Raw genomic sequence first — 24,195 nt, 5'->3', positions numbered from 1 at the left:
CCTGTACTATAGCCTGAGAACTTATGATAGCAGAGCATTCAGTGTGGCAGCTCCCACATAGAGATCCGCAATGCCCCATCTCTGGACACCTTTAAAAACTCTTTAAAACCCATGTCTGTGAAGATTCTCCATCATCCAGATCATGGTATCTTCAGAAGTTTTACAAGTGTACACAGGCCTCTGCACTTTTCTTTAAAACCCACCTTTTCACAAATGCTTTTGACCATTAGTTTTAAGTATCTCCAACCAGCATTTCTTCTATTATTTTCTGTCCTTGGTAAGTTTTACTTTTATTCTTGTTTTCCTAACTCTGTAAAGTTGCCTTGGGCATATTGGAAATCCAAAAGTTATCATTATTATGTATTACCTGCATAGAGTATACAACTATGCATAAATTTGTGCTTTTCCTATTGTCATACATTAGAGGAGAACACCTGAAATGCAACATATAAAATAAATGATTTGAGACAGGCTTTACACACGGAGACACCTCAGTGCCAATACCTGTCTCCGTCTCCCCAACAGCTGTCATGTAACTGTCAATAGACCAATGAAAAATGAGCTGTCCGTGGTGCTGAAACCACCACCCAAGTAGTTCCCAGCCCGGAGGTATTTGCCAGATATCCCGCAGCAGTCGGGCTTCGATTCCTACAGTGATGGCCTGGGACGTTAAAAGGCTTATTCTGACTCGATCGAATCGGCTTGAAAATGTTCATGAACAGATAAGATCTGATCTGGAGAACTCCAGGGAATCATCTCAGTCTGTCTGAGCAGTCAAATGAGAGGTTTGTATGTTTTTCACCACTTCTCATATACATATGGGTTTAAATATGGTGCATGAACAGGCCTGATCTGATGTTTTGCCATTTTACTCTGTAGCCCGTCCGCTCTAAACTCACATCTAAGCTAAAATACTTTCTGCAGTGACATTTCAACTCGTTTAATATTCACAATTCAACAGATCTCCTATAAAAGGGCAATAATAAGTTCATAATGGCACTGATCCCCTCATGCGTGGCTACAGGACATCTGTAATCCATGTATTCGTCCCTCAGTGTTAATCAACATGCTACCTGTGTCTTCCTGGGTTGTCAAGCACTTTCCCCTCATCAGCCTGAGTGTCACATGGCGGACGCACAGGTTATTCAGTGTATGATTATGGCAACTGTTAAGATCATGACACCAGTTACTTCAATGGGCATCTTTTTTTCTAAAGGTTCTTTCTGATGATAATAATAGATCAAGATGACATCATGGCAATCAAGGTAACCACACACACACACACACACACACACACACACACACACACACACACACACACACTTTGCCCTTCATGATCCTGTTTAGGCTGCCAGTGAATGATATGAGCTGATAGCTGGTAGCATCTGCAGGTAACATCCAGCCTATGATTAGTTGGAGCAAACTGTTGGTGAATGTGCCTCGCTGCGCCACACACACACACACACACGCGCACGCACGCACACACACACACACATCCACCCCTCTTCTCATCCCCTGTTGCTATGGAACCTGTCGCCAAGGCAGAGGTATGTGCTTGTGATGGAAGTGGAGGACGAAAAGCGACTAAGACGATGATGATGATTGTTATGAGGATGATAATAGTGATCGGAAAAATCCCCCCCTCCTCCCTCCCCTCTTTAGCTGAATTACAAGGTCCGGCTGCATGAGCCGTGTAACGAATGCATCGCTGGGCTTCGCTCTCTGCAACGTGGGTGGAAGGAGCGACGCGTAATACTGCGCAATGCAAACAGACCCTTTCCTCACCGTGGAACAGACCGCAGCCCCTGCTGTCAAACCACTCTGTGCATGTGTTGCTTTTTTAAAAAGTCGTCACGTTGAACTTCAGTCGTTTCAAGCCACTGTCATCCCCCAAAATAGCACATCATCAACCCAATTCTCAGCGGACGAGTAAGTCCTGCAGGCCATCTCCTGCTGCCACCTGTCATATCTATTCGATTCCTCAACCTCGCTGCTATTAAGGAGCCCTGTGCGTGTTAAAAAAACTTAGATTAAAAGGTGACAAATTGGACTATTGATTGTGGAAGAAGTGGGGATCGATAATAGTGGTTGAGTGCGCGTAATAGCAGTGGGCGCTGCTCCTTTAGACACCGGTGTGTGTCCATTTCTGACAAATGCAGCCAGGCAACACATATATAGGCTTCATGCAGTTTAGTTTATTCCCTGAACCAAAACCCTTGAGGGAGACGAGCTCTGCCAAGGAATGTGTAAACACACCATGTTTCCATTTTGCGCTTTGACAGTCGTGTTCCTGCGTTTTACAAGCTGCCATGTCGTGGCTAACATAATGTGACCACTTGCCCACCCATTGTGCCACAGCTCTCCCACCGTTGGCCAGGCCCTGTCAAACCCCACAAGTGTGGAGCAAACCATGCAAGGATGAGGAGGAAGAAGAAAAAAAGGCCTCATCCACATCAGACTGTACCTGTAGGCTCGTTGCGCGCTTATGGCACAAATAAACAAAGTGCGCGCATGAGGGGAAAGTGGAGGAAAGAGAGAGCTGCATCTGTCCATCTGTTGAAAACGAGAAGAGAGCAACCCTTCTTCCTCCTCCCCTCCTCCTCCCCCTTTCTCCCCCATCCCATCCCCATTTCAGGATCATCATACCTCTCTTACTCCCTCCCACCTCCCCCTCTCTCTCATGCCCAGTTATAAGATGTTTGTCATGTTAGAAATAATAATAAGAAAACAACATATCACATACCTTGATGGTTCTCAAGGGTGTCCTCCGGGATGTACATGTTTTTGCTTTCATTTACCATAAATGTAGTCCGGCGTTATCCCTATAGGTGAATGGAAGAGAGAGGGAGGAAAAGCTGGAGAGGAGGAGGAGAGAAAAAAAAAAAGCCCCCCAAAATAAAGAAATTAAAAAAGGGGGAAAAAAGAAGAGAGAACTGTCTGGCACGGACAGTTTTTTGGGGTATTCCGTTTTTTTATTTATGGGGAGGGTTTCTTCGGATGGAGTGAATATTACCTAATCCCCATGATGGAGGTGAAGGCGAGAAAAAAGAGGGAGCTTTCGGCGGCACCGGTTGGGAAAACGCACCGGTGCATCCCTCGGTACATCCGGGCCCTAGGCGAGAAACATGAGACCAGTACCGCGTTCAATTCAATTCACACCTCTCTCTCTCCCTCTCTCTTTCTTTCTATCCTTCCTTCTTCCTCCTCTCTTCCTTGTTGTGTTGTTTCTAAAAAAAGAGGTTCCCCAAAAAGATATTATAAAGCACGGGCGCTGTCAGTGGCGGTGGCAATGGAAGTGCGCAAAAGACGCATTCGTGCGCATCTTCAGCAGCGGCGTGTCAAAATGTGAGAGGAGGATGAAGAAGAGGAGGTGGTGGTGGTGGTGGAGGGAGAGAAGGAGGAGGAAGAGGAGAGGAGAAGAATTAGGGAAGGAGAAGAGTGTAAATATTCCATCGCGGGTAGCACGGGGTTAAATCTCCCAATAGGCTGTCGGTTATTCCGCGGATCTGTGGCAGAGTCCCCCCCAAAAACAGCAGAAGCCAGGCCGTCCTGTCTCATCCGGAGACGGGTCTCCCTGTCCTGATCCAGTCCATCATGGTCCGGAGGTGTGTGTGTCTGTCTGGCTGTCTGTCTCTCAGTCAGTCTGCCTGTCTGCTTGTCTGTCTGTCTGCCTGTGTCTCACTGATCGGGAGTTGGAGCTCTCTCTTCTCTGCTGCCCCTGCAGCTCAGCTCTGCAGTGATACCGAGAGAGAGAGAGTCGGAGAGAGAGAGAGAGAGGGAGAGAGAGCGAGAGAGAGAGGTAGCCCCCCGCCCCGTGCATGTAGACGCTTTGACTGTTTCCAGATGTGTGTGTGTGTGTGTGTGTGTGTATGTGTGTGTGTGTGTGTGCCAGTGAGAAAGGAGGGAGGAGGGAGACTGTACAGGCAACAGTGGAGGAACCAGCGGCTGGTATCCAGATGATGATGATGATGGTGGTGGTGAAGACAGAGATGATGATGTTGATGAACTGCGTGTGTGTGAGTGTGTGTGTTCTCAAAAAGATCTTAAAGTGAGCAGTGGGTCAGAGAAGAGACAAAAACAAAAGGCTGTGGCCAAAACTCCACACGTGTGAGACACAGAGCGAGAGAGAATAGAAAATGTGTGTGTGTGTGTGTGTGTGTGTGTGTGTGAGATCTGTAAAAGATTTTAAAGCAGAGGGTCAGACAAAAGACATAAAAAGGGAAGACATGGCCAAAAGTCTACCCATGTGAGACAGAGAACAAGGGGAAATAAGAGAAAATGTGCATGTGTGTGTGTCTGTGTGCGGTGGCGGGAGAGGAGGGGTGTTAAAAAAGACATAAAAAGAAAAGAAGGTGGCCAAGACTCCTCGCATGTGATAGAGAGAAAGAAAGAGAACAGAAAGAGAAAAATGCCTCTTTGTGTGTGTGTGATCTTAGGATCTTAAAAGCGGGTCAGAGAAAGAGATAAAAAGGAAAGAAGGTGGCCCCAAACTCCTTGCATGTAATTGAAAGAGAAAATATGCCTCTGTGGGTGTGTGCATGTGTGTGTGTGCATGAGAGTGGTAGAAGGAGGATAATGATCCACTGCAGCCTCAAGCCGTGATTTCTGCAGGAAGAAAACAGCGATCAGAGCTGTTGTACCCAATGTACATCTGATTTGCCCGTAGTAGTTCCTACACATCTGGACTGCTTCAGCCTCATTCTTTTCTTTGGCCCCAGCCGTGTTTACACACACACTAAATATCTGCTTTTTCAACTCTTTTATGACTAAAGGTCTGATCCTTCTATGCGGCGCTCTTACACAAGGAGAAACCACAAGGAAGTAGATTTTTTTTTCTTCTTGCTGTGTAAATACAGACTCAAATATCATGTAGACTCAGGAAGGTCAGCGCTCAAAGAAACCTTTATTATCTAGAAGGCAATAAAAATGATATTTAGAATTCAATTATGGGATTTTCTTTCCTTTTGCCCTCAGGACGGTGGAGAACGTTTCAACATTGTTCCCCCAGAAAAAAAGAAAATCGTGTCCTGGCCCACGGAGCATGCAAAGTCATTTTCTGCAGACATGGGCCAATTTTCTACGGCAACGCAACAATGAAGTGAAGCTCATTTAGGAGTAAAATGTCAAACACAGTCAGCAACATCAGCTCTTAACTAAATAGCTCTGGACCAGGCTTTGATGACATTGAGTCAGCTTGGCTCCGCGGCTCCACACTGAGGCATTTTTGGATAGACCTGCTTGTACAAACAACATGTCGGATCTTAAATGAAGCTGTTTATTTAAGTTCTCCACAGGCAGCGAGAAATAAAAAGACAAGAAGAAAAATTCATCATGAGCTTATTTTGAAAATCTGTTCCTGACTTTTTATGGATATACAAATTCTGGGCCGACGTTTCCCAACGTTAGGCTTTTACTCATGTTCTCCTGTGTTCCCTCTTCCATCTGGTGTGTTATACCTGTACAGTCCTGACCTGTGTGTTCTACTGGACGCAAGTCAACCGCCAATTCTCCTCTACACCTTCCCAAAGGCTGTCACACACACACACACCAGAGTATAACACACAGACACACACTATTACTGTGTCCTGTGTGCTATTTATGTCTTTGCACCAATCTATGTCCCTTATGTGTTTATGTATGTTTTTTTTGCTGCTATTTATGTTTGTTTTCCTTTGCTCACTTCTTGTAGAGCTGCTGAACAGATGAACGTTCTTTTAAACAATGACCATAAAGAGCTATTCTATTCGGTAAAAAAATAAAAGATGGGCGCTGGATTAAGAAACGTCACAGAAGTTTGAAAAGAGGAGAAGATTAGGTAAAGGTTTGTGTTAAAGGATTTAACGTGCAGCATAAGCTTCCTAATCGATCAACAAGCACTCAATCGCAGATCGTTCAGTCCCCTCGGTGTAGCAGCAGCACTTGTCCTGAAGTTAGTCATCCCCTGTAACCACATCCAGCTCACTTCCCGTCTCCCTGCCTTGTTTGAAATCGTCATTTCAGGGGCCGCCCACCCCAGCAGGATCCCCGTCTCAGGCCCTGCACCTCTGCCAACCCTGCTTCCCATCATCTGTGTCCTGCACCGTGAGTCCAAACCAAACAGGGTGGTTTCATGTCAAATGCCTCAGAAACCACAAAAAGAGATATTCCTGCACAAAGCTGAATAATCTGGCTCAATATTAAATCAGGATGAATTGAAGGCTCTAAGCAGCATTTCCACCTTCTAACTATAGCCCCGGCCGCCCCATATAATTGTCTTTGACACTGACTACGAACTCCACAATGTGCAGGCCTCATGTCAATCTGGCTGCGGGGCTATAATCAGGAGGTGAATCTGATGACTCAACCCAGCCTGTATTCATTCGTTCAGCCCCATAGCACAAAATCAACCGCCCACCATCCTGTGACAGAAGGAAGCTTTTTGTCTACGTGTGTCATTGTCAGACGTAGTAAAGACAGGGAGACGGACGATAAACGATTCTATTCGTGACATTTGACACATGCATTGTCTCTTCATGAGCGATGTATAGTTTTTTGTGATGCTGATTTATTAATACACAGTATATTTGAAAGAGAATTTAAAGATTGGTGAACGACTGCGCTGATGAGTGAATGGAAACATTATTAGAAAGTGAATACTTCAATCTTCATCTAACTTTGTATAAAACTTCTCATGGTCAAATTTCTGTTAAATATTGTATTGAGTTGTATTGTAAACATGGATTTATTGGATTCCTTTGTGTTAGAAAAGCTCTGTTGTGCAGTAAAAATTTGCTCTTTATAATTTGTTCTTCATACTCTATGCATAACATATATTCTTCCTTTTCCATATTTTCTGTTGAATTAATACATGTCTATTTCTTCCTTTAAATCTGAGTTAAAGATTTTGTGTTTCTTTGTATTTTAATTTCAATTTTTTTTATTTTAATTAGTTTAATTTTGTTATATTTGGGTGTAGTTTTAATTTAAGCCATTACTGGTGTCTACTACACCCCACAGACATCATTTATGTAGTCCGTATTTATGTTGTGTGAAATAAACTAAAGTAAATGTGCATCAATACTTAAGTAGCATTTTATGGTTGAAGCTGGACGAGGGAGCAAATGTAACGGTTTTATTTATTGGAATTCAATTTAGTGGCTCCCAACCTATAGGTCGGGCCCCATCCAAAGGTTTACAAGATAAATCTGTGGAGCTACGAGATGATTAATGTGTTTGAAAAGAAGTAAAAACCAATGGTTCTGCTGGGGGAAAGGGCACAATTGGTAACATGTTGAATAATGTGACCACATTAAACCATTAAACCTACAGCAGTCATTTATATAAAACCTTCTGGGGAGGTCCCTCTCTTTTGAAAGGCACCACAGGCAAAGAAGATTGGGAACCACTGGGTTATTGTTCAATAATGTCTTGTGTTTTACAGGCGTATCAAGTGTGGTTTTATGTGGAATCAGGATCTGAGAAGTAACTTGTGACGAGTTCAAATTGTTCCTCAGAAACGTTGCAGAGGAAACGTGCCGAAAATGGAAATTCTCCAGCAGCAGAAATGTCTCAAAATGCCCCGTCGTCCTGTGAGACAGATGGATGGTGAATGGCATAATGGCGGTCTGACTCTCTTGCCAAATCGGACTCTGTTTAATTACACTGGCCAGTGAGTGGAAAGATAGACGGAAGGAAGGATTGAGGGAAGGAAGAACAGTTGGAGGGCAGGTCGTGGGAACAGACACTTGTGCCCAGGGGACGCACCAAAAAACGCACAGACGCACACACACACAAATGTCCTCTCAAATCCAGCCTGCACATGGAATATCAATTCTATTTATGAGTGGTCTATATTTGTAGTTCCCGACCCCTTTGTGGGTGTGTGTGTGTGTTTGTGTGTATGTGTGTGTGACTCTAGGCGCAGTTGGTCTCTGGGAATCTCTGAACAGACAAACACTATAGTGCTGGTATCCCATGTGGGAAACCAGAAGTCCTCTGGTCAGTGAGAGGGAAATCCCCTCATCATGGAAAGCACGACTCAATTCATCTTCATTTCATTCATTTACTGCCATTTACAACAGAAATGGATCCACAGTATTAATATGAATGTAAAATGATTCTGATTCTGCACTGGCATTTATATAAAGTACTTTTTCTCTCTCCCCCCGCGAAAAAGATTATGAATACGCAATAGAAATAAGGATTAAAGGGTTTTAATAAAAGGCAAGATACAATTTGTCATTAGGTTATGCAAAAAACACAGCAGAAAATCTACATCTCAAATTGTACTGTTCCATTATTCACAATCCATTTTTACCTTGAAAAATCTGATCATTACTTTCAAGGTTTCACATATCTTTTTAAAAAATGGCCTGTTCTAAAATTTATTTCAGATTTTTACTGTAATATTTTACAGTTTTGTTATTTTAAAGTAAGTTTAATTAATCGACTTGCTTTTAAACGAACTATATGTCCATTAACAAAATATATATATATATATATAAGCAGATTTTTTCCAGAATGACCACGTCAACCCTCCCCTCTGCAAAGTTCAGTAAGCTGCCTCTGGCTACGTCCCATCGTCCTTGCTGCCTCCGAGCCAATCACCTGCACCTCCCGGGCCTGTCCCCACCAATCACACCCAAGTACTCTATCTAGACTTGAATGGTTATTGGCAGTATTGACCAACTGATGGATAACTCATTAGTCTCATTATAGGCAAACACACAGCCTGTGACATACAGTTAGATCGCGCCCTGATAAATAGACACATGTACCTATTTTTCTGTTAATGCGGCGGACATGTCATAGCCTGACCCTGGAGAGCTTCATTCAGTTTTAAGAGGAGAGGTTGTGGACAAAGTGGCACTTCCATTTTAAAACAGATGTTTTCATCCAGTGCTGCTCAAACTGAGTGAGCAGTTGGATTCTCATTGCCCCTGACATTAATGTTGATGGCTGCACATTAGCTGTTGCACATCTCCAGTTTGTGGTCATATCAGCAAACTGAAGAGGAGTCGAGGAATGCACATTTCAAATAAGATCCTGTGTGGACAGAATGAAGGGACTTAAGTATGTCCACTTGTCAGGGAGACGCACATAGCAGCAAAGGAAAAAGTGTTAAATTAAATATACAGACTTACAGTCACTGGAGGGCAGCTATAGTCAAACTGAAAATCCAGAACCCCAAAAGGCGAAAAAAGCAAAGTGGACTTTTGATGGTGAGCAAAACTCAAACACTAGTAAAACAAAACATGAACAGGCGACCTGCCCACGACAAAGGGAATTAAAGGGACAATGTACACAATGGATGCAGGGTCAATTGAACACAGGTGAAACACATGAGGACAGGTGCGGATGAAGGGGCGGGACATGGGACAAAGACATGAACCAAAGTGAAAGACGCACAAGGAAGGAAACTGCGAAATAAAAATAGGAAGCAAAAAACTCAATAACCAAAACACAAATCCAGAAATCCAAACGCAAGGAAAACAAGGCCAAATTACATAAAAAAATAAAAAATGTCCCAGACAACAGCAAATCTTTCAAAAAAGGTCCAACACAGTATTTCATAAGTTCCCAGAACAATGACAACAGAGGAAGCTGTGTCCCCTCAGGTGCCCTTGAACAGAACTTGATACGTTACACTGAAAATGGAGATTCATCGTAAGGTGATGCAAACCTTATTGCGGAATACGGGTATGTCTGATATGGATTTCTTCCTGTCCCTGTATCAGTTACTGCTCTGTCCTTGAGTGGTAATTTTCCAGGCAGGAAGGATACGTCTCACTTCTGAATCTGATAGTGAATATAAACAGTGTCGAATAATACGATGCTGCATCTGAACGAGCAAGAGGAAGAAGTTTCAGGGCGCAGCATTTCTGAAGCGGAAAAGGAAACGTGAAACATGGCCTTGATAACTGCACTATTATAAAGTTTGGATTATGCTAAAAACTGCCTTAACTTGGCTGCAGAGCAAGGCACTACACATGCTTTAAATTGAATGCTGCATTTGCTTATGTGTGTGCTTCTTTGTTGCCCAAGTTATTTTTATATGTGTTGTACGCAAGATGACAGGAGGGTTTCTACAGAAATAAAGAGAGAAATGTCTCCCGACCTGTCCCCAGAATGCACAATTCAGTGATTCCTTTTGAAGGGAAACGTGCACTAGACATGAATTTGTATTTTCTTTAGTTAGGAATGTGTCACGTGGTGTAACTGCTCTTTTCAAGGCTTTCTCCTCCCATTAAGACAAGACCTTACGGTGATATTTGCAAAGACACACTCATCCATTCCTGCTTTCAGATTAACACCAGCTCCTGCAGTAAATGAACAGGGGGGGGATTATTCTGTTTTATCCATTATCCAGCCCTTTGGTTCCCCCTAGTGCATCTGAAGAGTAATGTAACTGTGAACGGTCAAACATAAGTTGTAATCAGTGTTCATGTTGCCAAGCAGTCAGACGTATAAATAATATATATACAGAGATGAAAGAGAAACATCAGCTGCTTACTTAGATGGAGAGAAGAGACAGTTACAAAATAGGCTGATAATGCCCATTTTTAGTCCATTGACATTTTTGGACTAAACTTTTATTGCTCACTTTTAAGGCTTTATACCTAAGTACCTTTCAGAATCACTGAGCTGCTATGTGCCCTGTGGGCCACTAAGATCTGCAGATGGAGCTCATGATGGTTACTCCCGTTTCTCACAGAGTTGTGGCCATTAGAGCCCAAACATTATGGAATCCATTGAACGTAGACATTTTCTGGTGTCTTTTTCTATGCATCTCTGCTTCAAACTTTTATTTTTATGAAAGCTTTTACACATGATTGAAATTGGCTTTTTTACGTGCACTGTCTATAACTCTTTGTTTCTTTTTTTGTATATTTGATCTATTTTCTGCGCTCAGTCTCATTTTATTTGTCTGTTGTGGATTCTTCCTTTTAATGCACTTCGTAACATTGTTAAGAAAAGTGCTCAGTAAATCCGGGTTAGGGTTAAACTATTGTAAGTATGTGTTTGAATAAATATTGTAATAATAATAATACGCACATGACAGCTGAACTTCGATCGATTTTATTTTTCCAGATTGATTGATGAGCCTGAATTTTTCAAACGTTCTCCGCTCGATTCCTTATGTCTGGTTGTTTACAATCTCTGCGGCTAAACATGGCCGCCAACAAACTCAGTAGTGCTAGTTAGAGGTTCATCAAACTTATATCTTCTACTTTCATGAGTCTTAAACTGTAAATCAGGCTGCGGTGCGATTGTGGATTTAAATATTTACCCTCCTTGTCGCTAGTTTGATTTTTATCTCCTCTCCCTGTGACCCGTTAGCCGCCGAAGCTAGGTAGCGAGCTAGCTTCTCCATAGGGAACAATGACAGCGACGTCTGCAGGAAGCGGTGGCTGCCCTCCTGCCAAAGGTCTGGACATAAGTCTGGCGGCCCTGCAGCGACAGGACCCGTACATCAACGACATCGTGGACGTGGCCAGCCAGGTGGCTCTGTATACTTACAACAACAGGGCGAACGAGTGGGTAAGAATGAACTTTGGCTAAGGACATCGTGCTAACTTAGCCTAGCTTCGTCACAGACCCCTGCTACGCGCGCTCTCTCACCTCCACAGATTTACTCCATCTCCAGCTGCCGGAAATACTCTCAGAGAGCCGAGGCTACTTTATAGAAAGTGTAAACATTTAATATTTATTTTATTTTATTTCTTGGACAAACACAGTGGAAGTTCCTGAGAAGGCTGACGTGCATATATATATTTTTAAGTTAATGATGTGAAACCTCTTGATCCTGTTTGATATGTTTGACCTTAAATCCTACTGACTCAAACTAATACAAACTTATGCTGGTTTCTTGTTTGTTGTTTAGGAGAAGACCGAGGTGGAAGGAACACTGTTTATTTACACAAGGTGAGGACACTTTGATTTCTTGTTCTATTAAAAATTGGTCCATTCCAAACTTTTCTTTAAAATCTAGTAAAGCTCTTAGACATGCAGAAATCTCTCTGACACAAGTAGAGAGAAACAACCTCAGTGTTTACTTTGCCACCACACTTTATATTTAAATATATTATTATTTTATTATTAACTGTGAAGTCACAAAACTTAAACTTACATAATTGTACCTATTTTCATTATTTTTCTATTATAAGTTTTTTATCTTCAATTTGAATGTAGTTTTTTTTTTTAGTTATTGCTTTTGTACTTCGAAGGTTAAACTCTCTATCTTTCTCCTTGTACTATAGTACTTGCTTTATACTTTGCTTTAAATGTTCCCCTATTTCCCTACTTAATATGTAATGTATGAAAAACCTACTGAGCATTTAAAACAACAAATAGAATTCTCTGTATATTTCAGGCTGGCATCTCCCAGGCATGGTTTCACTATAATGAACCGACTCAACATGGAGAACCTGACAGAGCCAATCACCAAAGACCTGGACTTCCAGCTCCAGGACCCCTTCCTGCTGTACCGCAATGCACGATGTAAGGAGAAAGACCCTCAGATGAACACTCAGTCCCACTTCTCATGTCAACCTGTCACTGACACCTTTAGTATAATATCATTCTCACTTTTAGTCTGATTTCCATTGTTCTGAATCATGGTTATCTTACCTAACAGTTTTAATGTCCAGCCACTTTCAGTGTAGCTTACCATATGTCAACTATCAATCCAAATCTTTATGCTATACAATGTCACCACATGATCATGCATAAAAACATGGGTGTATAGTCACAGGCCTGATAAAAAGATATATAGCTTGATACACATGAGTGTTCAGCTTATAGTTCCTTTGAGTGGGAACCAGTAGTTCCATATAAGGAGCAGAGGTATTCTGGTGAATTCTATCAGCCTCACTCACTCTCAGACTTGCATCTGGCTCTCACACACACACGCACGCACGCACGCACGCACGCACGCACGCACGCACGCACGCACGCACGCACGCACACACACACACACGCACACGCACGCACGTTGCAGAGTGGGCCTGTGGGACAGGAGCTTGACAGCACTACAAACCCAGCCAGCGGAGATTAGATACACCGCAACAGTCACTGATAATCTAAACACGCACACTCGCTCTGACAAACACAGACTTCCCCCCCCCTCTCTGGTCTCACAGTCTCCTTCTGACTCAGTAAGAGGCAGGTGGAATGCAGTGTTTAGATACCACTGGATTCCTCTCGCCTACTTTGATCCCTTTGCTGTAACACTTCATCAGTCTTACTGATACAACATAGCCATTATTGAACATCCTGAAGGCTTAGTGAAATAATGTGTGTGACATAAACTTTCCTCTGTGACCTCTTTACACCTTTTACATCCGGTTTTAATGCACCCCGGACACATTAAAGATGATCCGTGATAATCCTGGACTCTGGATATGGTCAGAGTGTCACTCTTTGAGAATATATTGCAGCCAGCTCACTGGTGCCGGGAAGGAATGAAATTTAAAAACACTTAAAGCCAGTAATCTTGGCTGATTTGATGACTCTTGCCTCTGATAAAAAAGAAAATTGGTCTGAGGTTATGTGAGTAAAAGATTGGGTGGTTACATCACCAACCTTATATTCAGTGGTTCCAAATGATTACTCTCTTAATGAATTTGAATGATAAAACAGCCCAAAAAAGGAAAGGCATAATGGTTGAAATCAAACAGATGCTTATCTTTGTTTCTGCTCTGATTTCCTAACATTATTAGACCCTAAATACATTTAAGCACACAGTAATGTGACATGGTTCTGCCAAATTAAATTCACAAAACAGGAACTCTCAGAGCTGTTAAAATGTCTACAGCAGGAGTAAGATAACATTCTGTAAGGGTTTTGACTGGATGGTCTTTTCCAGTAAACTGTATTTACAGGAATGTATCTCAGCTCAGAAAATGTTTTTTCACGGGCTAACATCTGACGCACAATACTGTTTAGGCCCCAGGCTGTTGGTAATGCTGCCAGTCCCACTGTGTCGTGACCTCTGTGAGGAGAGGTCGTGGAATCTTATCAGTAGACAAACAACTTGCTCTCAGTGCTGCCGTAACTTCCTGGAATGGCAGTTGGCACAAAGTGGCACCCCAGGCTAAAAATACACTGTGGAGATATACCACACATTGGAGGCAAGATTTAAAGAAGAGGAATTTAGCCGGAGCAATACATTTTTCCCTCAGGCAAATATACCCATTGCCTAGGAACCGACAGGAGACTTCTTACATGCCTTCCTGTAATATTTAGAGTCTCTAATGCTTTGGTTGCCTCATTATCTTCATAAATCCTCAGATTTATTCATGGCACATATCATGAACATATTCCTAAAAGTCAAGGTCACAGCAGCATTATTTATAATTTAAAAGTTTATATATTTTTTCATAGCATTTTTAATATGGTTTTAAAAACGGACTGTTTTGTCTGTATGTGATATTTGATAACAACACATTTTATATGATTTAATCGTTTTTTTCCAAAATTTAACATCTCTTTCACTTAAGAGGCTGATACAGATTAATCTAATAATCAAGAAAATAATCAGCAGTTTAAATGATAATGACTTCATTCATTGTATTATCAGCCCCTCCATTAAACACTGATCTTAACTGGTACGTGCTAGGCACAAATACTGGATGTAGCTAACACTGGCACTGCTATAAACGTAGCCTAGCAGTGGTGCTCTGTATATCAGGTGCATTGACAGCCTTACCTCCAGGTCGGACATATTTGTATCCAAGGTCTTTCTCTGACACCAGCAAGCCTTTAAATCTGACCTCAGGTTCCTCTTCCAGTCTCTCATGTTTAGGTTTCCTCTGGAACAGGCTTCTCAGCATGGCTCCGGTGGTCTCTCACTCGTCTCACAGTCCAGTAGTAACACTCTCCTTGATCCTCTCTAGAACTTTTCAGTGTTTGGATTGGGCCTTTAATTGCAGCTCCAGTAATTCCTTATCCACAGTTTTCTTCTTGTCCTGATGGTGCTCTACTGATACAGGTAACACTGTTGGAAAGGTCCTTTAGTCAGGTCATTTAGTGCACTTAGAGCTGTCACGGCAGAACTGGGAACTGAGGAGTTTGACTGTGGTTTAGTCTCAGGGGGAAGGCGCACAGTCCAGCAGTAGTAATAATATCTTCTTCGATGACACTTTCAGTATCTGTAAATCTCAATATTTACTCCTCCTCCAGTGTTATGAATTCCATTTCTACAAGCAAAGGAAGTGATGCTTCTTCTCGGACAACAACTATTGCGAGCATGGACGTGCATAACCTTTAATAGCACCTATCCCTCCAGCACAATCCTACAGGAAACTAAATACAGACTAACAGCATTGATGCCGTGAGTTATTTCTACAAAAATGGTCACGCACTGCAGCGAAAGCACACCTAATCCATCTTGGATGTCAGCACGGCTTACAAATGTGACTGGAGCGCTAACTGCACTAAAAGCTAAGAGAAAAACATAACACGCGTTCTCTGAGTAGTCCCAGTGATGCAGTTTGGGTTGCAGTCAAACTCTGTTACTGTATTGTCAAAGCACATTTAAACTGCGATGTTCCTGTGCAACTCAAACACAAACATATAAATCAGAGATGATTATAAATGTCTTCTTCGAAAAAACAAAGTCCAAACAGAGCAGTTAGAACAAACAAGGACAGGTCGCAGTGCTGCTTCCCAGAATTTATAAAAATATCTAAAGCTGTCCCACCGGGTTCCTGTCAGAGAGTTGCCGTAGGTCAGACAACACACGTGCACCAGCGCTCGCAGTTCGGCTGGTTTGTCCTGAGGTTTTGAAAGAACCACACGGCCCAAGTCCTGGATCAATAACGGACTCCACTGGAGTGATTGATTATTGCTTAAGTTTCCAATACTCCTCATTCACACGTACAGGGATATATTGAGAGTTGACATTTCTCGAAGCGACTTTGCTTGTCGTCCCGCAGAAGTTTTTTTTACCCTGTGATGTTGAAGCGGCGTTCCCAGTCCAATTCACTTGATTAGGATCCCTCCGTCACTGGTTCAGATGTCCCCTCTGTCTTGCCTCCTCTCCCTCTCCTCCAGTTTTGTTGACTGATCACCCCTTCCACTTCCCGTCTCACTCCAAGAGTTTTACCCTTGTGGCCCCGACCACATCTTTATCGGTGCTACTTATTTCAGTCCTCCCACTCTCTACTTCTCACTCCCTCTCCTACTCTTGCTTTCTTGGGGGTGTTTTGTCTTGTTGGGGGTGAAGGTTGATATCAGGACAGGTTGAAAACTTATAATATGATGGTAATGATCATCTCCTCCCCTTTTGCATAATCCTTTCCCTTTTTATCTTCTGTCTTTCGTCCTTTGCGGAGATGAGTCATGGCAGCACGATGTCAAAATGACTGTCTGGTATCATAAAACGTTCCTTTCCCTCAATTTACTCCACTTCAACAGTTTTTCCGTTCATGACAAAGTTCAGTCTGTGTTTCCTGACAGCTAAAGAGCTCTGACAGCTAGGCTTTTTTTGGGGGGGGGCTTGTGATGGACTTGTTGATAATCCCCTCTCTAACACACCTCACTTCTCTCTATTTCATATCCGACTGGCTCATTTTTTCTCAATTTTCCAGCTCTCTGACTCTGACTGTGTCTCTCTCTGTCTCTGTCAAACAGTCTCATCCCCAGTGAGCGCTAAGTGGCTCTGGCTCCACCAGACAGGCTCCCACTGCAGTTACTTATTTGGTACAGGACAGATTTTCCCAGGCTCAACTGAACCGTGTGAGCGTGTGTGTGCGTGCGCGCGCGTCTCTGCCTCTCCCACTTTTCCTGTTCCCCTCAACCATACTGACCTCAGCGGCATGTCCGACATCATTTGTAACAAAGTGTGTGTGTGCATTTTTGTGTATACATCTGTTTGTAGGAATGTGTGTGTCTATGACAGGACTGTGGTGGCAACACTATCAGACACACATCATAGACCTCCCTCGTTGCTTTTGGCTCCCCCTCCCTTCAATCTATTTTCTGTCTGACTTTAAATCCCACCTCTCCAGCACATAGATACATGTTTCTATTTCTTTCCTCTTTTTCATATCTTTCACTCTCCCTTTTTGCAATTGGCCTTATCTTTTCTAGAGTCCATTTTGAAAGGTGCTGAGGTGTTACATGACGTCTTGCTGTCTTGTTTAAGGGTGACTGAAATGCGTCAGTAGCACCAACTGTCACTCTGTTCTTTATTGGAATCTTGCATCAAATACTATTTTTGGATTGCACAGTTTTTATTTCTTTTAAAGATTTCTCCGACATTTTTCTTTTATTGACGAAACAGCAGAAGCATAAATAAGGGAGACAATGAGGCATACAGGCTGGACGAGAATCAAACCTGTGGCCGCTGCAGGGCGGGGGTTCAAACCTTTGTACATGGGAGTTGTTTTACTTAAATCATATTTCTGTTTGTGTTTTCTGTAAGCCAATTCTTGTTTTTGAGAAATTTGACCTTTGTTTATATTCTGGGTATAATAGAGCATCCCGAATCATTAGTGTTTCAGGTATTGAAAAGTGTTTCACAATATAAACTTGTCCAAGTGCATCAGTAAAAAAAGAAGGAGGATCTGGATTCTGGACGGGGTTTTTTTAGACCATAGCTCTGTATATGTTCTGGCACTGCTGGGAAAAATGACCAATTATGCAACAACAGCAGCTGCTTTACTCTGGTTTTAGTGCAAGTGAAAATAGTAAAATGAGTCACAGTGTAATGTAATGCAGCTTACTCTCTTACAGCTCAGTAAGAGATGTGTGTTAGTTTAGTCTTGTTTCTGCTCTTGTTGACCATGTTTATGTAGTTTAAGAGGCTCCTGGGGCCCATGGTTCACTGTGTAATGACACTGCTGGCTTCTGTTCCCATTGGCCTGGCTGGGAAACGACTGATTTGAAACTCTGCGTTTAGACACAGCAGGGCTAATAATAAGACTTTAACATGTCTATAGAACCTGCACTGATGTCAACTAAGCTAAATTATACAATAGCTTTCCTTTGATCTTTAGTGTATGGGAGGTCAGTGGGCTCATTTTGTTGTCTGCACAGCTAACTTGATTTTTAGCATTAACAGGGTCGTGACTTCACCTGACCTTCAATAATTGGCAAATGTTAATAATCTTTGGACCCAGTTGTTCCTAAATCTTTTGTACTTGACATAGGTTTAAGGTTTTTATTCATTCCCTGTCTCTCTTTCTGCCTCTCCAGTGGTTATCCACGGGATTTGGTTCTACGATAAGCAGGACTGCAAGCGCATCGCCCAGAGGATGACAATGTAAGTCTTTGCATCACACTAAGCTCATATATACAACACCTTAGGAAAAAATGGGACTAATAACAATGTGCAATGAGTTATTTTCCAGTCACAGATTGTTTGATATCATATTCTGCACATGACAACTCTTTGTGTTTACTAATGTTTCTGTGTCTAAGGTTCAGAGACAACATTTAAAGTTTTCCGCTAACAAATGACAGTAGTATGTTTGGATAGACGTGGCTCTAGGGGTGACAGAGAGTTCATCTTACTTTGTATAAAACATACTGTAGATGTAAAGATAAAGTGATGCTCTTACTCTGAACTGTACCATGTCACTACAGTTATCACAAATTATTTGAAGAAACGCGGGCGTGCAGGTTTACTTATGGAGTCCTTTGTGCAGTCTGACCCAGCAGGAGCAGACCGTGGCTCAGTCTCAAGGTGGTTGGTTGTCCCCAGCCGGAGGAGGAGTTGTTATTGGACGTGGAGGAGTAACAGGTGGTGGTGGTGGTGGAGGAGGAGGAGGAGGAGGAGGAGGAGGAGATAGAAGGGAAGGAAAGGGGGTAGACATCATCCAGATGTTGACCAAAGCACGCACAGAGTATGACAAGGTTGGCAAGGTGAGTTTATCTGTGTCGCATCTTTCAACAATAAAGCAATTTAAACTGATGTAAGACTCGGGAGTCCCGAAGACGAGATATAAGATAAATGACACATAGTATCGATAAAGTAAAACAAAATGAAAGATTTAAAAAATGTATTTACACATTTAAAATTGAATGACAAGAAAAAAAGATATAGCTCTGCTACAGTGCAGTAGAGGCTTTGAATGAGCCTTAATAAAAATAAATGATAAACAGAAAAGTATTGAGCATCGGTTAAAAACTTCATTTTCTGGAAGGTTTTTTTTAGATATATGGTACATAAAAACTGAATACTGCTTCTATGTGTGTTGTTTGACTTTAATGATTATTAAGTTTACACAAGAGGTCTGGACAGTTCAATATTTTGAAGATTAAAAGATCAAACGAAAGAGAAAAAAATAAAACTGCAGGTTTTTGGAAGGAGATAACAAATACTTACTTATAGATTTTGAATCTGGAAAAATATTAACTTAACCTTATTCGTTCCACCTTTTTTTTTTTTATGTGTTACAGGAAAATTCTCCATCTGAGCCAAAAGAGATTGGTGGCAGCAGTGTTCTGTTTGGAAACCCCAACCTGATAAAACCAATACCTGTTAAACCTAATGCTAAGGTGAAACACCTAGATCCTATCAGCTTTCAGTCAATCCTTTAGTACATTGTCCCCTGATATCTAATTATTGTTTTGTTAAGTATACTTGAGAGATAGCTGCAGCGTTTGTACTCCCTCTAGTTCTCTCTTTCCACTCCTGCCTATTGTTCGTCTTCTCTCGTATCCATCTTTGTGTTTGTCTCCTCCAGGACAGTGAAGCTGCTCAACCCAAGACTCTCTCTCTGGCCACTCTCTTTGGATCTCAACATCACCGCTCACCCAAGCAAGACCCCGTCTCTCCTGTGTCGCCAGCAGGGAAAGTCTCTCGCCCTCCCGTGGCCCGCACACTGACCTACGACGATTCGATGAACTCTGGCATAAGTTTGACCTCAAAGGGAGGTAATGCTGGGTGTTCAGACGGAGGGATGAGGGCTGTAGTCCGGGAAGATGGTGGAAATGTTGTTGCAGGCCTGCTGCAGACTCCCGCTTCCTCTCATCATCAGCAGCAGCAGCAGCGGCAGCAGGAACAGCAGCAGCACTGCCCAGCCATCCAGAAGCTCATGCAGGGGCAGAGAGGAGTCGTCGGGATGCTTCAGACCGTGTCCGAGTCCCCCGAGAACAGGCTATGCGACAACGGGGTGCCACTGGAGCATCACCATCACCATGTTTACCCTCATCATCATCAACAGCAGCAGCACCATCATCATCATCATCACCACCATCAAGAGCAACAACATCACCATCAAGAGCAACAACAACTTCAACTCGACCCAATCAAGAGACTTTTCCTAACCCAGCCACCTCCTTCCCCTTCCACCACCTTCCCCTCTGTTGCTGCCCCCTGTTGCTCCAACCCCCCTCCTCTGCTGCAGAACCCCCACCTCTTGTCCCAGCCCATGATGGTGGATTCTGGGTCATGTTCCCACCTTCAAGTGCAACAAAACCAGCAGCTGTTTTTCAGCCTCTCTAAGCCTCAACTAGAAGCCCAGCACAACAGCCACTCAGCTTCAACTCTGCAGGGAGCAGGTGAGACGTCTTATCAAGCAGCCGTTACATCAGTGAACCACAACACACATTTCAGCCTTTTATTCAGAAAATATATAATTTTCATCCTTTACCAGGTTTGTTTCCATCTCAGGTGACCAATGACAACGTTATTCAACCTTCACAAGGTATTATATCAGTTTTGTACATAATAATCACTCACTTTGTCGAATCTGTTTGATGTCACACAAACTTTACAGAAGTTATTCACAGATTCCAGTCCACTCTTATAAAAAGGTTGTGACAGCGTGCACAGGAATGGCAGCTAGATTTAGATAACATGATTACTCTGTATTGATTCCACTATGTAAACTGTAAAATGCCCATAATTAATTAATAAATTGCCATTTCTATATGCGTAAGCTGTTAAAATACGTTCCTTTCATTGGGTCCCTGGTTTTCTTTGGTCAGGTCTACCCTCTCAGATGCCAGGTGTGGTGTCTCCTCATGAGCTCCTCCATAAGCTCCAGTTGGTCCAGCAGGAGCAAAGCCTGGCTTCCAGTGATCCTCCTCGACTCGGTCCAGGACTGGCCCCTCGATTCCTGGGGCCCTCTCCGAGTCAAAGTGTCGGCCCAGCCCCAAATCAGATCCCAGCCACCGCAGGTCAAAGGGCTGCCCTGCAGTTTCAGGTAAGTACAGTTTGCAGAAGCAAATAGCAAATACTGGTCTCTTCTGTTGTGGAAAAGTGAAATCAAATTACCAACAGCATGCATGACACTTAAATATATTGTTTAAACTATACTAACTGTAAAAGAGTACTATTAACTGTCCTTGTCTGCTCAGGTCATCTCCCCCCAGAGAATACCAGCCACTGTGGCCCCCACCATGCTCCTCTCTCCCAGTGTGTTCTCTCAGACAAAGTCAAACTGTGGGTTGACGGCAGTCGCTCAGGAGAACTCCCCCGTCCCTCACCCCAGACCCCCGCTGCAGGAGGAGGTCCGAGTTCTGTCCAGAGGTCAGATCCAAGCCACACTCCTGCATCTGATCCAGGTAAAATACTGTCTGTAACATGGATGCATTCTACATTAATTCATGCAAACACCATGTTGATGATGACCCGTGCTTGTGTGTGTTTCAGAGTGACAGCTCTTTCATGGAAACAATCTATGAAACCTACATCAGCCGCTTCGCTAACGACTCCAGCACCAAGTACCAATGACTCTTTACACCCTCTGTCTATACATGCACCCTGTCCAGGTCAGTGAGGCTAATTCTCACGCCTGATATGGATGTACAACCTCCTCCTCCTGAACCCCACTCCATGCACACGCATATGCACAAATGTATACCGGGTGTATCACCTCTGTACTGTACAACCAGGCAACCTGACTCTCTGAACTTCAAACCACGCAGCTCAATTTACATCAAAAAGCAAAATTATTTGTTTCAAAATGAGACAATAGGAAACTTCTCTTCATGTGGATCTCCAAGGAAATGTCTCAATCTGAGGAGTTATTGGTACAAATGTGGCAGAACCTCACCAGGAGAGAGATGTAGCCTATTCTGTGGTTCACTCTCGCTGAAAACACAATATGCAGCCGCTTTAATTTTCTCAAAGTGTTTTTACCAAGTGTAGCGATTTTATTTTGTCTCGTCACAATCTGGAGTCTTGACTTCAACCAACCAACACCAGCCGGCCTCCTGGGCGTTGACAAGCAAGTCTTCCTCGTCTTAAGAACTTGTGCTGAAGAATCTGCTCAAACTGGCAGAAATGTAAACATGTTAAACATGTTTTCTTTATGTTCATTCGGAGATGTATTACAGGTTTAAACGTCAAAAGAGTTTGTTGGATTTTAATTTAAAATTGTTTTAAAGTAAATTCTGAGTAGTTTACTTTCAAAAGGATTTTTAATAAAGGATGATTTACTCTCCAGATTGAGGTTACTAAAATGATTTTGAATTTTTTTATAGCTAACACCAGATGTGATATTTGCATTATTTTAGTTAACTGGCTGAAGTTATGTCCCTGTGTGAAGGATATATACTCATTTAATTTCACACACTCTGGTGCTCTATTAGTCTTATTCCTCCTGCTGAACATTCTTATCATTACGGAGGAGCTCAAAATGACATGGTTATCATTTCACTTGAAGAAACAAGGAAACTACAGGAGCTTTTCAGCCTGCACTACCTCACAGAGAGCTAGCTTAGAGGTGTACCTGTGTTTTTAACTAATAATAGCAGATTGTCATTGATGTTATTGGGCAGTTTTAAGAGTAAATATACAAATATTTATAATCTAAATAGGATTTTTATTTCAGTCGAGGAAGAAAGACATTGAAGAAGTATCCAACACAGAAACCGAGAGACCATAAAAAACTGAATTGCCACTTGTCATCTTTTGTTGTACCTTTAAAATATAATAATTTTGCGTTCATGCCACAATTCATGAACACTCATCCTGACACGTACAGAAACTAATTGATCAGATGGTTTGACAGTTAAATAAATTATTGATTGGTTAAAAATAGTTTTTAACGCAATAATGAGCGAAACAGAAAGTATATACAAATACATGCTATAATAATGTTTTGGAGTTTACAGGCCTGTCCGAGACAAATATTGTGTAAAACAATATATGTGCTGTAAAAGTCAGTCGATACATATGCTTCACTTTTTTCAGGATCAGGGTTTGAAATGTGAGTTTAGCTCCTGTGCTAATCTCACCTGATGGCCAGTAGCCACGAGAGACTTCACAAAAACAGCAGCAGCAGCAAAAAAAGAAAAAAACATTTCAGAGAAAAAAACAGAAAATATTTTTCTCCCTATTTTTCTAAGATTCAAAGCGTATCGTTTTCGCAGTACAGATAAAGAAGATGTTTCATTATATATGTATATGGACAGCTCTTCGTCAAATGGGGTTATGATTTAAAAGATGTCACCCGTAATCTTTTTCTAAACATGTCATTTGAAAAAAAATCATTCAAATGTTGAATTTCTATCAGGAATGTTTTTGCTCGTACAGAAACTGGAATATATTTTAATTGGATATTAAATGTTCTCAAACCGCCTCTGTTGTTTCTTGTCTTTTTAACGTCTTCACATTCCGCCGTGATGATGTTGATAATTATTATTCAAGATGGACGCAGCCCTACAGTAACTAATCACATCGAAGGTACACTCCTTATCGCTTTGATGTCACATCAGTGTTTTATTTTGCCATAATCAATAGTGTATAATATTATTTCTGCTGATTAATCTGTCATTATTTTAACACAGCCAGCCGTGTTGAAGGACCATTAACTCCAATAGTCTTTATTCGATGTGAGTGTTTCCAATAATAAATCACTTCCTGGTCACATGGTCATCATTCGCAGACGGAGCAGCTGCTAAATGGAGATGTGTTGTTTTCTCAACTGTTTCCCTTAAACCTCAGCTTTTGTTTCAGCGTACGTGGATGAGAAGACTTTTTAAATGCTCAAAAAGATGGAAGTGAGGTTTCACCGACACATTATCACACGATTTGATCAAAATCTATAGAAAGGATGCAGTGTTCATTTCCTCAGCGTTTCCTCTGCCTTGTCAATGTAAAGAATGAACTTTCTTTTAAACCAGGTTTAGTTTCGGTCGTCGTGACTGTGTCCATGAACCCCTTTGCTCGTTGTGTAGTTATACAGAGCCTTTCTTGTCTCTTACACTGAGTCACATCAACACAACACCTCTGTAGCTTTTTTTCTGTCGTTCTTA

The 24,195-nt window shown here is 42.2% G+C and overlaps 2 protein-coding genes across 34 annotated transcripts in view; one reads left to right on the top strand and one right to left on the bottom strand.

Moving 5' to 3' along the window:
• The window catches only part of cacna1c (calcium channel, voltage-dependent, L type, alpha 1C subunit), a 185,937-nt gene extending 170,431 nt beyond the window's left edge, over positions 1-15,506 (bottom strand). For 3 of the 32 annotated variants that reach the window (XM_034578139.1, XM_034578172.1, XM_034578149.1), the window contains exon 1: positions 14,690-15,501. In XM_034578139.1, the coding sequence (XP_034434030.1) occupies positions 14,690-14,813 (124 nt within the window). In that variant the 5' untranslated portion in view covers positions 14,814-15,501. Of the gene's footprint in view, positions 1-2,743; positions 3,828-14,689 lie in introns of those variants that run through there. The other 29 variants (XM_034578141.1, XM_034578157.1, XM_034578164.1 and 26 more) reach the window with 20 other exon arrangements.
• Positions 11,139-23,518, top strand: dcp1b (decapping mRNA 1B). 2 transcript variants are annotated; one of them, XM_034578181.1, is made up of 12 exons: positions 11,139-11,520; positions 11,864-11,904; positions 12,353-12,480; positions 18,181-18,247; positions 18,633-18,849; positions 19,387-19,485; positions 19,674-20,490; positions 20,586-20,636; positions 20,920-21,137; positions 21,292-21,498; positions 21,587-21,707; positions 21,743-23,518. In XM_034578181.1, exons 1-11 carry the CDS (start codon positions 11,362-11,364, stop codon positions 21,665-21,667), a joined length of 2,085 nt encoding a protein of 694 aa, XP_034434072.1. In that variant the 5' UTR covers positions 11,139-11,361; the 3' UTR covers positions 21,668-21,707; positions 21,743-23,518. The 2 variants fall into 2 exon arrangements, with proteins under 2 accessions (XP_034434072.1, XP_034434073.1); XM_034578182.1 differs by lacking the exon at positions 19,387-19,485 and having other exon boundaries at positions 11,362-11,520.
• The last annotated feature ends 677 nt before the right edge of the window (positions 23,519-24,195 follow it).

This window comes from Hippoglossus hippoglossus, chromosome 23, assembly GCF_009819705.1.
Source record: "Hippoglossus hippoglossus isolate fHipHip1 chromosome 23, fHipHip1.pri, whole genome shotgun sequence".
NCBI lineage: Eukaryota > Metazoa > Chordata > Actinopteri > Pleuronectiformes > Pleuronectidae > Hippoglossus > Hippoglossus hippoglossus.
Note: the sequence above shows the minus strand (reverse complement) of the source record. Positions and strands in the feature narration are given on the sequence as shown.